This window comes from Toxotes jaculatrix, chromosome 6, assembly GCF_017976425.1.
Source record: "Toxotes jaculatrix isolate fToxJac2 chromosome 6, fToxJac2.pri, whole genome shotgun sequence".
NCBI lineage: Eukaryota > Metazoa > Chordata > Actinopteri > Toxotidae > Toxotes > Toxotes jaculatrix.
The window spans coordinates 6193820-6208203 of NC_054399.1; the positions used below are offsets into that span (position 1 = coordinate 6193820).

Here is a 14384-nt window from a genome sequence, read left to right on the forward strand (position 1 = left end):
AGGGTGTTACATGAGACTGCTCTAGGAAACTCCACATACAAAAGGTCACCTGATAGACAAGATGTGAATGTGTGTGTTTGTGTCTGTTTGAGGCCTCGGGTGGGGGGAGTGAGAGAAAGAAACGAGAAAAGGAGGGGGAGGAGACGCTGACTGTGCCTGTGACTGACAGCTGTCAAGAGAATGAGTCGACAGTTTGCCAACCCACAACACACACACAAACGGACATGCATACAAAAGTCAGAGGCCCTGAGGGACACCAGAAACCCAGTGTTTAGGGAAAGGGAGGGAGGAAGATTGAGGAGGGGGGGTGGGGGTATCTGTTTGTCTAAGTGCAGTTCCTATCTTGCATCCACGTACACCCAGACTGTGTCAGCGTCAAGCTGAGATGGGTTATAGTTCACACTTGGCGTCAGAATGTGTCTCGAGTGACTGCTTGTGATCGGATTTAGCTTCCCTGCGCACATCTGATTTTATCTGTGAAGAAACGGCAACGGCTGCTAAGCAGAAAAATGTGCTCAGCCACACAGCTAGAGGAGAGGACTGCGGTGGCTACTCAGTACTTCAAATCAACCGTTTGTAACACACACAGCCCATAAATGTGGTCAGGAAGACATTTTTGTTAACACTTTTGCTACATATGTTCAACGCCAAAGAGAGAGCGTATTTTGAGACCAGTCAAAGCTCTGTTTGTGTTCTTTTCCTGTGAAGGGATCATCCGAGATGCCATTTACTGTCAAGTCTGAACAGGGCCTTTGCTTTAGCACTCTGTGTTTCTGTGTGTACGTGTGTGTGTGTGCGAGCAAATGTGAGAGAAAGTGAGAGAAAACGACGACAGTGAGTGACAGCAGGACAAACAGAGAGGAGGCTTGATTACCCTTATAATGACTAGTGTGGATTATTCAAAACCACCGAGATGAAATTCATGTACTCCTACTGAGCTTCCAACACCACATGGCAGGCTTCAAATTAGCCTGCACGAGAGGCAAGCTTTCTCCCTCACACTTTTTTTTTTTCTTCTTTTCCCTCCTCCAGTCGATTTTTGTCACTCCTGGTCTCGGAGTCTCAGTCGTTGACTCATAAAGTCAATTTAGAGGTTGCTCACACATGCCCCGCTTAGTCTCGCATACATGAGAGCTAAAAATGCGTGGAGATCTCCTCCTCTGTAACCATGCGCGTGACTCATATGGGGTCTCCGTACATACACACACCACCCACCACAACTTCATCTTTAGGCAAGAAATTAAAAGGCCACAAACCCACATAAACAGAGACGTCTAATTTGCAGTGAAAATGACAGGGGACATCTCAGCTACTATAATCTGACTGGTTACTTTCTTTTCCCTCAGAAGATAAGCAAAAGGAACCAATGTAAACTTTCAGGTGTGGAATTCCACTCCTCCAAACGAAGAGCTGCATCACTTTTCGACTGACATGCTATTTCCCTGACACTCCTGAACGCCCAGAAAAGGAGAGCGAACAGCTTGTGTAGCTGGGAGCCGGGAGCTGTGGAGTGGAACACCTGAAATAGGGCCCGTTTCCTGAGGGAGGGGAGGAGGCGGAGGGTGATACAGCGCGGCCTGCCTGCCTGCCAGAGGCTAGATTGGCGAGAGTGATCGTGTAACAACAAGCCTCTTCCAGACGGACAGAGACTGTGAGAGAAACAAGGGGAGGGAGTGTGTTAGTGTGTGTGTGTGTGTAGGGGGGAAGGGGTTCTCTAGTGCTGGAGAGCTGGCTAGCGAATGATTCCCAGAGGTCTCGGCTAGCAGCTCAGCTCCAGTCCAAACATGCCTGTCTGCTCTCAGGAGCGCAGCCAAGACAGCCAATGTGGCTGGCTACCACTGACGTCAGGACAAACACCAGATAGAGCTTTCTGGAACATCACAGGCAAACAAAAGAGAGCTTCAAGGCTTGTCTTTAAGTCTGCAACCCTCCTCCTCTTCCTCCAGTTTTTCCACCTTGCTCCTCGAGGCTCACTCGACAAATTCTTTACAAAAACAACTTATGGCTGTCTGTAGCGGTTTGTTATGAGAGACGCAAGACAAGGAGAGTGGAGGGCCCCACTTTTGTTGTGTTAAGGCAGACAGAGAGAAACCAGCCCTTCATTGTTCTCCTTCTGGTGCAGCAGCAGTGGTATGCAAAAAGAAGAGGAGCTCGTGCCTGAAGATCAAGGTGTGTGATTGCTGAAAACAACATATAAAGGTGATAGTACTCAACAGAAACTGTATGAGCATAATGTCATAACAGAGTCTATACAGGGATACACAGGTGCTGACAAGAGCTCTGGCGCTTAATTGCATTCGACACTCCTCCTTAACAAACTGACCTCACAGCCGGCGCCATCAACCATTTTGCTTTAGTTGCTGGGGTCCAGGAGGTGGTATTTTGTTTAGCAGGAGGCTTGGGTTGCTATGCAGTGATGGGGGAGAGTATGATAAGGGGCGGCCAGGGGAGGAGTGGTTGGAGAAAAGATGGAGGAAAAGGGGGGAGGATGGCATGAGAGAGGGAGGGAGCAAGGATGGTGAGGGGGGATGGGGGATGCGGGCGATGGGGGTAGGGTGTCAGAGTGGTGGTGGTGGTGGTGGGTGATGAAATATTCAGTGAGAGCGTGCCTCTGGCTCCTTCCTCCTTTTTTTTCTTTCGACATCTCTGGCTGACAGTTTTATTTATTGGGGTCCCTGTGGTTCAAGGAACTCATTTGCAGTCGTTCTTCCTTTGCACACTAAGCGAACTAAGGGAGGGAGATAAGGAGCGAGAGAGGAAGAGAGAGGCTGAGGGAGGGTGAGAGGGACAGGGAGGGAAAGATAGAGCGCACTGGCACAACTGAGCTGACATTCATGAACAACTGAGCAGCTTTGTGCCAGTGAAAAGAGGATAGAGGATTGGAGGGTGGGACAGGAGGGTGGAGAGAGGGAAGCCGTAAGAGGAGGAAGCTGTCCTCTCCAGCAATGTTTTGATTCCAATGCTGCTCACCTGTCGAACTGCTAGGTGAAAGGTACGGTTCAAAAAGCTGCTTATTAACCCGCCTATCGACCTAGATGTTTTGATCGCACCAGGACACTATTGATAGTCTCTGTGCAGACACACACCGGCTAAAGATGCAATAACAGGCTCTCAAAAGAGCGAAGGAAAAAAAAAATCAATGACTTGCATCATGCCCCAAATCCTAAAAGCAGCCGGGGGGCTCTTCAAAGGCCCCATTAGAAATATAGGCGTCTGTAATACTGCCTGATAAGAAACAGAGGGGGCTGAAAGAAGCAAGAGAGGACCAGCTGGCCATCGCTGAATTTGATCGGCTGAGTGAAAAGAGAGATCAGAATGGCAAAGTTCAGGATGATCAGGTTCCTGCTAAAACCTCTCCTCACACTCCAACTGTGCCAACAACCGGTCAGCTACATTGAGCCGATTCACATGCACATACAAGCCTCACAACCCCCAGTCCTCATGCATCAGATCTAATTCAAGGCAAGCAACAACAAAGAAATCCTCGCTCTTACTCGTCTGCCTCCTGCTTACACTCCTCTCACTCCACTGAATGCCTTTTATACCTGCTGATTAATACTACTTAATCAGGATTCGGCGTTGCATCATTTAACGATGAGCACTTTCTGTATCTGGCATTGTAGAATTGTGGGTACTTGTATAAACATCATCTGCAGCAACAAAAGCAGACTGGGGAAACAGCATCTTATCTCTTTGAGATACAGTAAGAGGGTACAGGTAAATGGAGAGAAAACAGAGTGGGATCTGTGTGACTGATGTAGGAAAGATGACGAGAGTGGCAGAAAAAAATGGCTGCAGTGAAGGTGCAAAAGATGCTGTCCTTCCTCAGAAATCTTCCTCCTCCTTCCGTGTGTTTTTGTATGATTTGATGGATTGACCCCGCCTCTCTGATTCAGCAGTAGCATACATCTAATCGACTTCATTAAACTTGGTGGTGGCTATCAGATGTGATATTCCTGGCTTCCATCCTCCCACACATTAGCCCCACTAGTCACGATACCTGCTACTTGAATCACAAAAGCTCTGTGTCGCCAGGGAATGGAAAACAATGACGGTCACGACTCAAATACGGAGAAATAAGACTCCCCTGGCCGCTGAACGAGGGAGCACACAAAAGACACAGACATTAGAAATGGATGTTGGCACATGCACACACACACACACACACGAGCAGATGCATATACACAATAGGACAATGAAATCCCCTGCAAAATCCATCTCTACCTTGATTGCTCCACAACACACCTTGATTCCCTCCGCCCATCCCAGCATCCCCCCTTCCACTGTGCATTTAAGCATCACAAAGGGGATTACACAGGTGCAAAAAATACTGCGTGATCAGCTTATTAATGCAATTTTCAAGGCCAGGATTTACATGAGCAGGGACTGAATAGGCCTTTAGATCAGCATTGTCTTTTATTCCATAATCAATTTGATTTACACATTCAGCAACAAATTAATTTCTGTAGCTTTCATTTGAGTAACAAAAAAGCAAATTACCATTCTAAAGAGCAAGGACTCCCTCTCTTAAGCTGCATGCATATAAAAAGGCTTTATCTCAATGGCAGTGGGAAGGACAGAGGGAACGGCATGCTATAAAAAAAAAGGGGTGGATCCTCTCAAATTGACCAACACACTGACTCAGTCATTTTTCAATTCCTTGCACTCCCAAATCCTCAATGCCATCACTCTCCAATGATTTCTAGTAGAGTCACCCCTGCTGATTAACTAGCATCTGGACACAGTGTGCATGACTGGAAAAAGCACAGATGCACACAGATGAGCACAGGTACACAGTTGATTACACACACATATATATGCACACTGTTCTCCAAAATCTGCCTTTTCAAGTCGTGAGCCAAAGCCCTCGTCCTCTTTTGTCCTGATTTCCTCCCGTCCATTAGACTACCCCCTGTATTTCTTCTATCTGTGAGTTACCCAAGCATGTGTACTCGTCCTCCCCATTACCTCCAGCCTACAGAACTTGCACACACACACACATCAACTTGACATGTTACAGAATGACTTGTGCAAAGCTCTCCGTTTCTTTTCTCCTCCACCTGTCTGGCCCACTGTGGCACCCCCTGAGGGAGGCAGAGCGGAGGAAATGAGGTGAGGGTGACCCAGAGGTGACTCCCCACAGATTGTTAGATCCTACTAGTTTGCATCTGTCCGCTTCCAGACACAATGACAAAACTGTGCCATATCCAGGCCTGTCGTTCCCTGAAGAAGACAAGGGGAGGAGGAGGAGGGAGAGGGGAGTGGATGAGGACAGAAGGTGCTTGTCGGTGGGAGCGAGAAAAGTAGAGCAGATATGTAACAGCGTATTCCACAGGGACATATGGAATGGCAACACACGTCCTCCTCCCAAAGCAATCTGTGTTATTGTTCAAGGCAAAATTTGTCAATCTGCAGCCCACTGAGCCCTGCTCCAGCTGGGCCGTGCATTGATTTTGAAACCAGTATGCACCGCTGTAGCTGCACTCAATTGGGTGTAGCTGAGGCCTATGTATGTAAGGCGGATGAAAGGGGGTCGTGGGGGAGAGCCAAACTTAAAGAGTGACCCTCAATCATTGTTGTGTGTTTGAGGGTTTGGGCAGGTTTGGTACTCATGCTTTAAGACAGGAACAAAGAGGTGGCTGCATGGGGGAAGGGCAATGGGGGGATGGTAAGGGTGATGCCTGCCTGCCTGGTTGGCTTTTATTCTAACATCAATGTGCATCAATGAGCAAATAGTCCCTGTGTGCTGAGGGGGACATATAATCCTTCTCTTTCTGTCAAATACCAAGATCAATAGATGAAGGGCTGATGTCACTGCCCACATATGCCCAGAAACTGTGAATATTGCTTTCATTTCCCTTTCACTGCTTGTCTTGTAAGTATACATTCATTTTACTACTAGGATCAGACATTTTCTCATTCACTGAGCAGGATCAGAAATCCTCTTAAATATATCCTTTCAATTCTAGTGTATGTGTGTGTGTGTGTGTGTGTGTATGTGCCCGTGCATGACTGCATAAGTAAGCTGTACACACAACCTCTATTTAGCAGACAGAATGAGAAGAGAGTGGCACAGGAAACTGTATTTTGATGGGCTGTCAGGAGGCAGTGGCTTAATACAGCTTAGATGTCATGCAAAAAGTCTAGTGAGATGCCAGAGGAAGAATTAAGGCAGCCAGGATTGTCCTTGCTAAAGAAGCCAGCCATCACGGTCAAACTGAGGCAGCTAGCTGGACTTGCAAACCACAGCACATTTAAATTATAGGGCCCTGGGAGAGCTGTTAAGCGGAAACAAGAGAGGGAGAAGGAGGGAAAGGGGGAGACTGAGGAAAGGGAAAAAAAATCCCATTTCGATAATTGCTGGGGCTCAATTTCCATAAAACATTTTCTATCTAACTTGCTCCACAAATGTCTGAAAGAAGCCCTGGAAGCTGTCATGTTCCGCCTGGCTACTTGGCTAGCTAGCTGCTAGCTGCAGACTCCTCCAGAATTTCTGATAAAGAAGAAGACATAAGGCGATCCACTCAGTCCAGTCTTCCATGAATACACACACACCTTCTGGGAAACACCTTATATTGAAATCAGACCTCACATGACAAAAATTTATGGAAGGGTGAGGAGTAATAAGAGGTCCAGGTGTTCATACCCACATCTTCTAAGGCTACCACAGCTAACAACCACCCCACATCTCCCCTAGGCTATTTTTGGGCGTATGGGCATATCAGTTATCGTGTCAGACACTTTTAAGAGCTAAGTGCATTGATTGATTTTTGATAGCCCCAGAGTTAGGGGGGAAGAGAGGAAATGAGGGAAAGCTTTTGTGTTCCTATTTTCTAATCTTACTCAGATCCGTAATCTCTCCGCAATCTATATCATTCCCTTCCGCTTCATGAATTATAAAGAGGAATCAATTCCTCTGGATAAAAACACACTAAAGCAGCTTTATGCCATTATTTTAACCTTTTAGCCTGATATCATTCTTGCTGCGCCCTTCATTTTGTCTATCCCCGCTGCAGGATTGCAATTAACATCACAATAAATATGAATGCAGTACTGTACAGTGAGCAATTCTAGAGAAAACCGCAAGCACATGACTCATAAGGAACCTAAGAGTTATAGAGTTTTGTGGCCAGAGAGAAACACAGGAAGAAAGGCAAAGTGAAAAATGCGCTCTTCTGGGCTGGTTATCGTCTGCTTCTGCTGAAAATGACAGTCACTCATGGCTGCCCAGCAAAGGCGTGTACCACATGATGGGCAAGGCTTCCTTCCAGCCCACTACCACGCTGACACACACACACACACACACACACACACATAAACACACACATCCAGTAACAGACATGCACAGGTCCACTTACACACACCTACACACATACAGTCATCTGCTGTCAGTGCTACAAGGCGCATGCTGAGTTCACACACACAACGAGGCCAGGATTTCCACCATAAAATTATCAGCAGGGAATGAAGCCTTACCAAACCACACTCCACTATCTCGGAACAGCCCACATCCTCTGATAAAAACTGCGCTAAATGTAGAGTTTTTGCTCTTGGGACAAAGTCATCTGGACGTAACCACTGCATCACTGACACACTTAACTCCTTACATCAGCAACCAGTTTCACCATCTTGTACTGTTTTGACATCAGTCAGCAGCGCATCATTGATGCAGTTGCGTACATCGCAGTGTTACCAAATGCTACAAAAGGAAGTTGATCTGAGTCAGTCAGTCAGCTGCGCGGCGTTTCATACGTCACACTGTTGTCTGTGTGCATTCAGCCTTATCGCCTCTCTTCTCGCATGCACCCTCTCTGCGGCCAGCACAGAGAACTATTTTCTTGCTTTACTCTCACTATCGATCAGTTTGGTGAGTCATGCCACACTGAGTCAAATGCATACTGTATTTCGCCAGGCCTTCAGAGCTGTTTCACTGTAAGACGGGTGCGGGCCCCACTCAGGTTATGCATGCTAGGCTTCCAGGAACCCTATGCTAATACTGAGTGAGAAGGATGTCATCTGATGATCCAGCACTCTGTTTATGAGTTAGTGAGACTACACTCAATCTCCATGTAGCCACACTTCCTGGAAACTTCCCTGTGCATGTGCGCGAGCATGTTTGTGTGTGTGTGTGTTACAGAGCATGAAATACAGAAGGAGTGGAGAGAGATTACAGATAAGGGTATAAACAGAAAGGTGGAAGTGAGTGTGCTTGTCCTCTCAGTATCTCACAAATAAGCCTTTCTTGTGTGGTGTTCGCCCTGGCTCCCTGCTGTAGCGTGCATGCACACACACGCGCGCACACGCACACACAGAATCGCAGATGTTACTAGGATACAGGAGGGTGTTGCTGCTTATTATATCCTAACAGCTCACACTGGATGTCTAGCTTGGCTTGGCTTGCTTAAGAGGCTGAGATTAGACAAGCAAAGAGGCTTGTGCTTGTGCAGCCTGCTCATCTCATCTCTCTCTGTCTCGGTCATATCTGGGTGTTGCTCTGTACTTTACCAAAGCTACAACCTCCAATATCCCCCATGCAAGCACATACACACACAAACAAAAGGTCCAAAGCTCAGTTTAGATTGCAGCCATGGTATGATGATATTTCAGGATCAACACAGAGAAACAGTCTCTTACCTGAGTTTCTGTTAAGCTCTCCAAGGCTTGCATTACGGACTGTTCTGGTCTTGATGCTTGAGACTGCGCAGAAAGAAAAAAATTAATAAATATATGTCTACATATATTTGCAATAAATAGCTGGACTCTAAAATAAGAAACTAAAATAAAATCACAGTCAGGTGAGCCTTACCATTAATCCTGCTTCAACTGTTGGTACAAGTGTTAACTTGCTCCCATCAGAGATGCCTAGATCCTGGAGTTTGCCTGAACTTAGTCGCCTGCAGGGTTTGAGAGAACAAGATAATTAGTCTGTGCTGACAATATCGTCTCTCTTCAGACACACAAACACTCTTCAGCCAGGGGGGGCAGACAGACTTCAAAACTAGTTTCGAAAAGAGCCGTGGGTGAAAAGCTCCATGAAAGAGAAGTATTGATTGGGTTGTCATATTTCAATTTCGAGTATAGTGGAGCTTGACAATTGCTCGCAGTGGATATTTGGCACCACTGCCACTTGCCTAAGTGGAGGTAAGCATTTTCTTTTGGCATTTTGAGTTGTACAGCAGAAGCAGAAACTCCACACTGAAACCAAAACCACAGTCCCTTTAATAATTATGAGAAAATGTAAGAAGCAAAGCAATGAACTATTACTGAAATCCATTGCGCTTAGTTGCAATGTAGGACATCATGGCATCTGTTTCTGCCATTCTGAGGAAAGTTTAGCCAAACAATAGATATAATACATTCACCGGATTTTGCTATTTAATGTTAAGCCCTAGTGAGGCCTCCCATGGTGAGGAAGAGCTTTTATCTTGCAGGTCACGATGCACTGAAACCACTCACATTCAGGTGTAGTGACTCTTTACCTCCTATTGTCTCATGGAAACTGTTTAGGACTACCTGCTGCACAAGCATGACCCAAACCTCACCCCATGCAGCTGAACAAAGGTCCTCTGCACTGTCTTGCTGTAGGTCTATAGTGTTAGGAGCAAGAGGAGATTAAAAAGGGGGTTTGAGGGGTTTTAAAAGGATGATGTGATTCATTGGGTGATTACAATGAGTGGGAGGAGATGGGGGCTTAAAAACAATGCTGACTGTTTGCATATACTAAAGCCCACTGCCTCACTTTTTTGCATAACACCACCTGCACTATTGTTAGCTCATTTAACCTGGGACTGCCCTGTAGGCTGTGGCTAGGTTTGAATAATAAAGGTATTAACTACTCCCTCGCCCATGCAGCTCTGTCCTAATGTTCTACGATACCAATCCACTGAAACCATTAAAGAGTTCTTCTGCTTCCAGAGATATGGGGCTATTGCCAAGTAAATAGGCATTTACACCCCAATCCAAGCACAGGATACATGCACCTTCTACTACACAGAAACATGTCGAGGATGAACCCTATACATGCCTGCAATTTCCTGCATTAAATAAATTACAGGCTACCAAGTCTGTGTGACTGTACTCATCAATGTTTAACGTGTATGATTCACACAGCATTAGAAATTCAGTGGGGCTTTGTTTATAATGAAGGAGGGATGAATCAATGCAAGTCTGCAGATCGCCTCGTCAATACTGCTCCAGTGACCGGTGCGTCCCCTATGCGTAATTCCAATACCGTGGTCAGTAGTTTCCTTGGCTGTATTGATGACCAAAGCAGCCAAGGTTGTGTCTGAAGCTCCCGAGAACTCAAGCAAAGAATAAATACAAAGTACAGATTAAAACATCCCGCTGCAGCGCCGGAGGGTGAACGCACATAAACTCGGTTTATTTACATTTTAAACGGCGGAATATTTCTACACATTGCGGTTTATGGTGTCCGTGTAAAGTACATAGACTCAAACTCAGGTTGCCCTTTTTCAGACGAAAGCATAAATGAATGTTGATACGATTCTTTCCCCACATACTGAAAGGCTGCAACACTTGCGGAAAACAAATTTCAAATCATGCTTCAGGTTTACTCACGTTTCTTTGTGTAGCAGAGCGAGTCTCTCTTTCGGTACTTTCAGTCTTTGCGACAGCCTCCTCTTCAGTCCCTCTACGGTCTCCTCCTGGGGCAGGGAGAGCTCGAAGCGTGTGCCGGTGGTGGACTGGATGTACAGATTCATTGAGGGCTCAGTCGGGACGGCATCGCAGGACGAAGCCCCGCGACTGGTGCAGCTCCGGGCGCTGGGATGCTGGGCCATCCGATAACCTGTGGTCAGAGAAGGGGGAGACAGGACGAGCAGAGCCGGGGATGAAGATGGGTGAGGAAGGTGGTGAAGCAGATCCGCCGCTTCGGCTACCGTCCCTTGTTCTGCTTGCAAGTCAAAGGCAGCATTCAGAGAGCTTTCTGTCTTTCTCCCTCTCTCTCTCTCTCTTTCTAGCTCTCGGTGCCTCCTTTCTCTCGCTCTCCGAGAGTCAGAATAAAACCCAGTCCGTCTTCTCTCCGGTCGATATCAAGAGAATATTCCCCCAGGAAAGTGAAACTACATGCAGCTCGCTTTTCTCTTCGTTTGATGTTTCTCTTTGTTACCCTTTCCAGCGTGCCGGCAAAAGTCTTCCTAAATGCTACATGAATGTGCGAATGCCAGGCAGAAACGCAAGTGTGTTGTCAGCGGAAAAAAAAAAAAAAGCCACGAACGCTCATTTACACAAGCGGATACCTTTAAAACAAAAACTGCGAGGTCTAATAAAAAAAATAATATAATTTCCTCTCGGTGTTTTGAAAGCTTTTGCAAGCTTTAGAGGAGAAAATACACGGTCCGTAAGCTGCAAAGCCTCATGCGGCTAGTAGTGAGAGGCTCTCCGCTGCGCACTCATACCCACGGCAGCTCCGGTGAAATATCGACAATGAACATTGTCACAAAGTATCCCACTTCCACCATCGATAAAATACGCCCACAGCCCCGAGGCGGCCCGACCAATCACAGGAGAGCTCCTTCAGGACCCTGCTGCGCTCAGCCAATGGGGAGATGAGATCCACACCCACGTGGAGGGCAGGAGAGTTTAGGCCATTCATAATAAATTACAGTACAGAACCAAATATGTGTCCTTACCACAGTAGCCTACAGCCGCGGATCCCAAACTGAGGTCGCTTTAGAGGTCTCCGGATGGTTCGAGGAGGACCCAATTAAAATGTCGGAACGTTTACTGTTTGCTATCATTAACTTATTCATTATTAAATACTATTTTTTTTTTACCAAGTAAGTTGATAAGGTAGCCTGATTCTTTTGTTTTAGCCAAGGTTGGTATCTCCTCGCTGACAGAGACACTTGTAATTCGTGCCAGGTCACATCTCTAAAAAAAAAATTCAGTGCAAAACTGTGCAGCAGGCTCAACTGCGCAGCTTTATTTAAAAACTAGAAGCATAAAAAAAACTACGAAAGAATGTCTTATCTGAAGACATACAGACTTCTAAGTTTCTGACGACAAACATTAAACCATATCAAAGAGAGAATCAGTGTTTTGATCAGGTTTCACTGTCTCCCCTGTTACAGCAGGCAACGAGTCAACTGCACTGTGGATGCAGCTATTTTTAAGACTCGGTATAAAGAGCGGTACTTACAGTTGTTCCTGGTAAATCTAAGTTATCAGATGGACTTTAAAGGCATTAAATAGTACTGACGCCAGCGTCTTTCTCCCGAACTGAGCGACATGCAGAAACCGTTAAAGTGATCGCGAATAGTATGCAAATTCCGGCCTGGAAGGGGTATACTCTCCAGGAAGAAATATAGCTCTCAGTATATATAGTGCATACATATGGCAGTAAAATATGAAGACAGTGCACTATGTAAAGGCAAATGTTACACAGGATTTGATATTTTCCTACATGAAAGAAGTCGCATATGGGACCGGTGCTGCACAAGTTCATGTTTTCCACTCTGAGGTAACCAAAAGAAAATGTCACGATCAAAATCCCCAACAAAACTAACCAGAGAAACTTACAAAGAGGGGCAGATTGAGAACATACAGGTATATGTAGTCGACACAGTTTACCTCTATATATTCTTCCACAACACGAGTGGGGTCTTTAAAGCTAAAAAGAAGATACTCGATCGCCACCCTATGGCCAAGGAGGAGATTTTCACAATCAAAAACTTGCAAGTGATTCATAGTTTTTGACTAACAATGGAAGACAATTCAGTTCGGACTTTATAGCTAGCTTTTATGCTGTGGGGTCAGTCGTAAAATGAGCTTGTTATACTCTCAGATTGACGGTCACTACTCCGGTATTATTTAACAAGGTTGTTATTGTGCCTCCAAACATACAATATCAGCAACGAATTACTGTCAGCTACCAATTATAATTTACACCCACAGTGACATTGTCCTGTCGTCAGTACCAACCCTATTAAGTTAATTATACCCACAGAATTTACATGGAAGGTGGCTCATCCAATCACTCGACAACATGCTTTTATCGATCCGTGATTGACTACTAGACTCCAATCAATTTCTGAGCCGCCAACACAGTGCGGCTTATGTCAAACTTTTGTAAGAGCGCGGTTAAGGTGCTAAAAATCTAAAATAACGAGGCTAGGACTTTGGAGTGATTTTAAAGAGCACTTACCAATTATCGTGGCGAAAACCGTGAATCTTCGCGCAGAAGTCTGTTGTGTTCCAGTCTGTTCCCCCAGCGTTGGCATGTAAAGTAAACCCAGACAGTGACAAAACTCTCAGATAAATAAATCCAAACACCTGAAATATCCACAGGATTTCCTTTTTTTTTCTCAGTAAATTCTCTGGAAGGCCCGTGCGTGTCCAGCGCGCGACGTTACGCACCAGACCCTCGGGACTGCTGGCCAATAAGGAGCTGCAGTTAGGTCCGAAGATGACCCCGCGTGGTGTTGATGCACCGGTGTCTTTCTTGATAATAAACTCGCAGTCGGGAAGGTGAGACACCTCTTTAGAAACTCTTCTCGGATATGGGTGGAGAGTAGTGTTCTTGTTATGTCAGCAAGTGATTTAAGGTGGCCTCACTTCGCTGTGACCGCCTCTGTTCAACGCGCTCTCGTCGGTGGGAAAGAATGTGCCTACGCACAGCGGCAACAGATAAAGATATCCAACTGTGTCAATGCAGAGGCTCTCCGGGCAGCAGAAAAGCGCTTTTAATGGAAGCAGCTATCTAAATAGAAACAAAACACCACCCGCCTGAGGCTTACCACCTTAACAAAAAGTCAATGAAATGAGTGGTTTTGCGATATCAGGGGTGTTGCCAGCCATTGACGACAGAGAGAAAAATGTCACCGGGCAACAGCGCAGGTAAACAGGCTCCCTGGATACGAGGGGCGTCTACACCGATAAACAAAAACTTTACTGGCACCGTTCACGTTCGTGTTTGAGGAAATGCACTTGTTCTGGGAAGTTTCATGGATATTTGTAAAAACAAACAAACAAACAAACAAACAAACAAAAAAGTAAAATATACACAGAATTTCTTTTTTTTGTATAAGCATTAAAAGTAAAGTAACTCAGATACAGAACTGTCACTTTCACAATGCTATATTATTAGATATAGTAGTAGCAGTAGCACTAATATTACTGATGCATTAACATGTAAGCATATTGTTTATGCAATGCAATGCAACAATGCACCATACTTTCAAGTGTTTATAAATTTATTATATTGTAAAATCTTAATATGCAAAATATGTAGTAAGTATAGCGGTCAAATACATTTTCCTTTCAGGTTCAGTCAAGCAGCAGTACAAAACAAAAAAATGGGACTGCTCAAGTAAAAGTACACAAAATTTCCTCTTAACTACAGTACTTTTGTAAATGTACATTCC

At 45.4% G+C, this 14384-nt stretch overlaps 1 protein-coding gene across 2 annotated transcripts in view; it reads right to left on the reverse strand.

Annotated features, from left to right (window-relative positions):
- The window catches only part of midn (midnolin), a 28619-nt gene extending 15158 nt beyond the window's left edge, over positions 1-13461 (reverse strand). The window contains exons 1-4 of one of the 2 annotated variants that reach the window (XM_041040066.1): positions 13166-13461; positions 10579-10807; positions 8807-8894; positions 8635-8697 (exon numbers count right to left, since the gene is read on the reverse strand). In XM_041040066.1, coding sequence (XP_040896000.1) covers positions 8635-8697; positions 8807-8894; positions 10579-10807; positions 13166-13241 — 456 coding nt within the window. In that variant the 5' untranslated portion in view covers positions 13242-13461. Of the gene's footprint in view, positions 1-8634; positions 8698-8806; positions 8895-10578; positions 10808-11651; positions 11854-13165 lie in introns of those variants that run through there. The other variant, XM_041040067.1, reaches the window with a different exon arrangement.
- Positions 13462-14384: the final 923 nt, after the last annotated feature.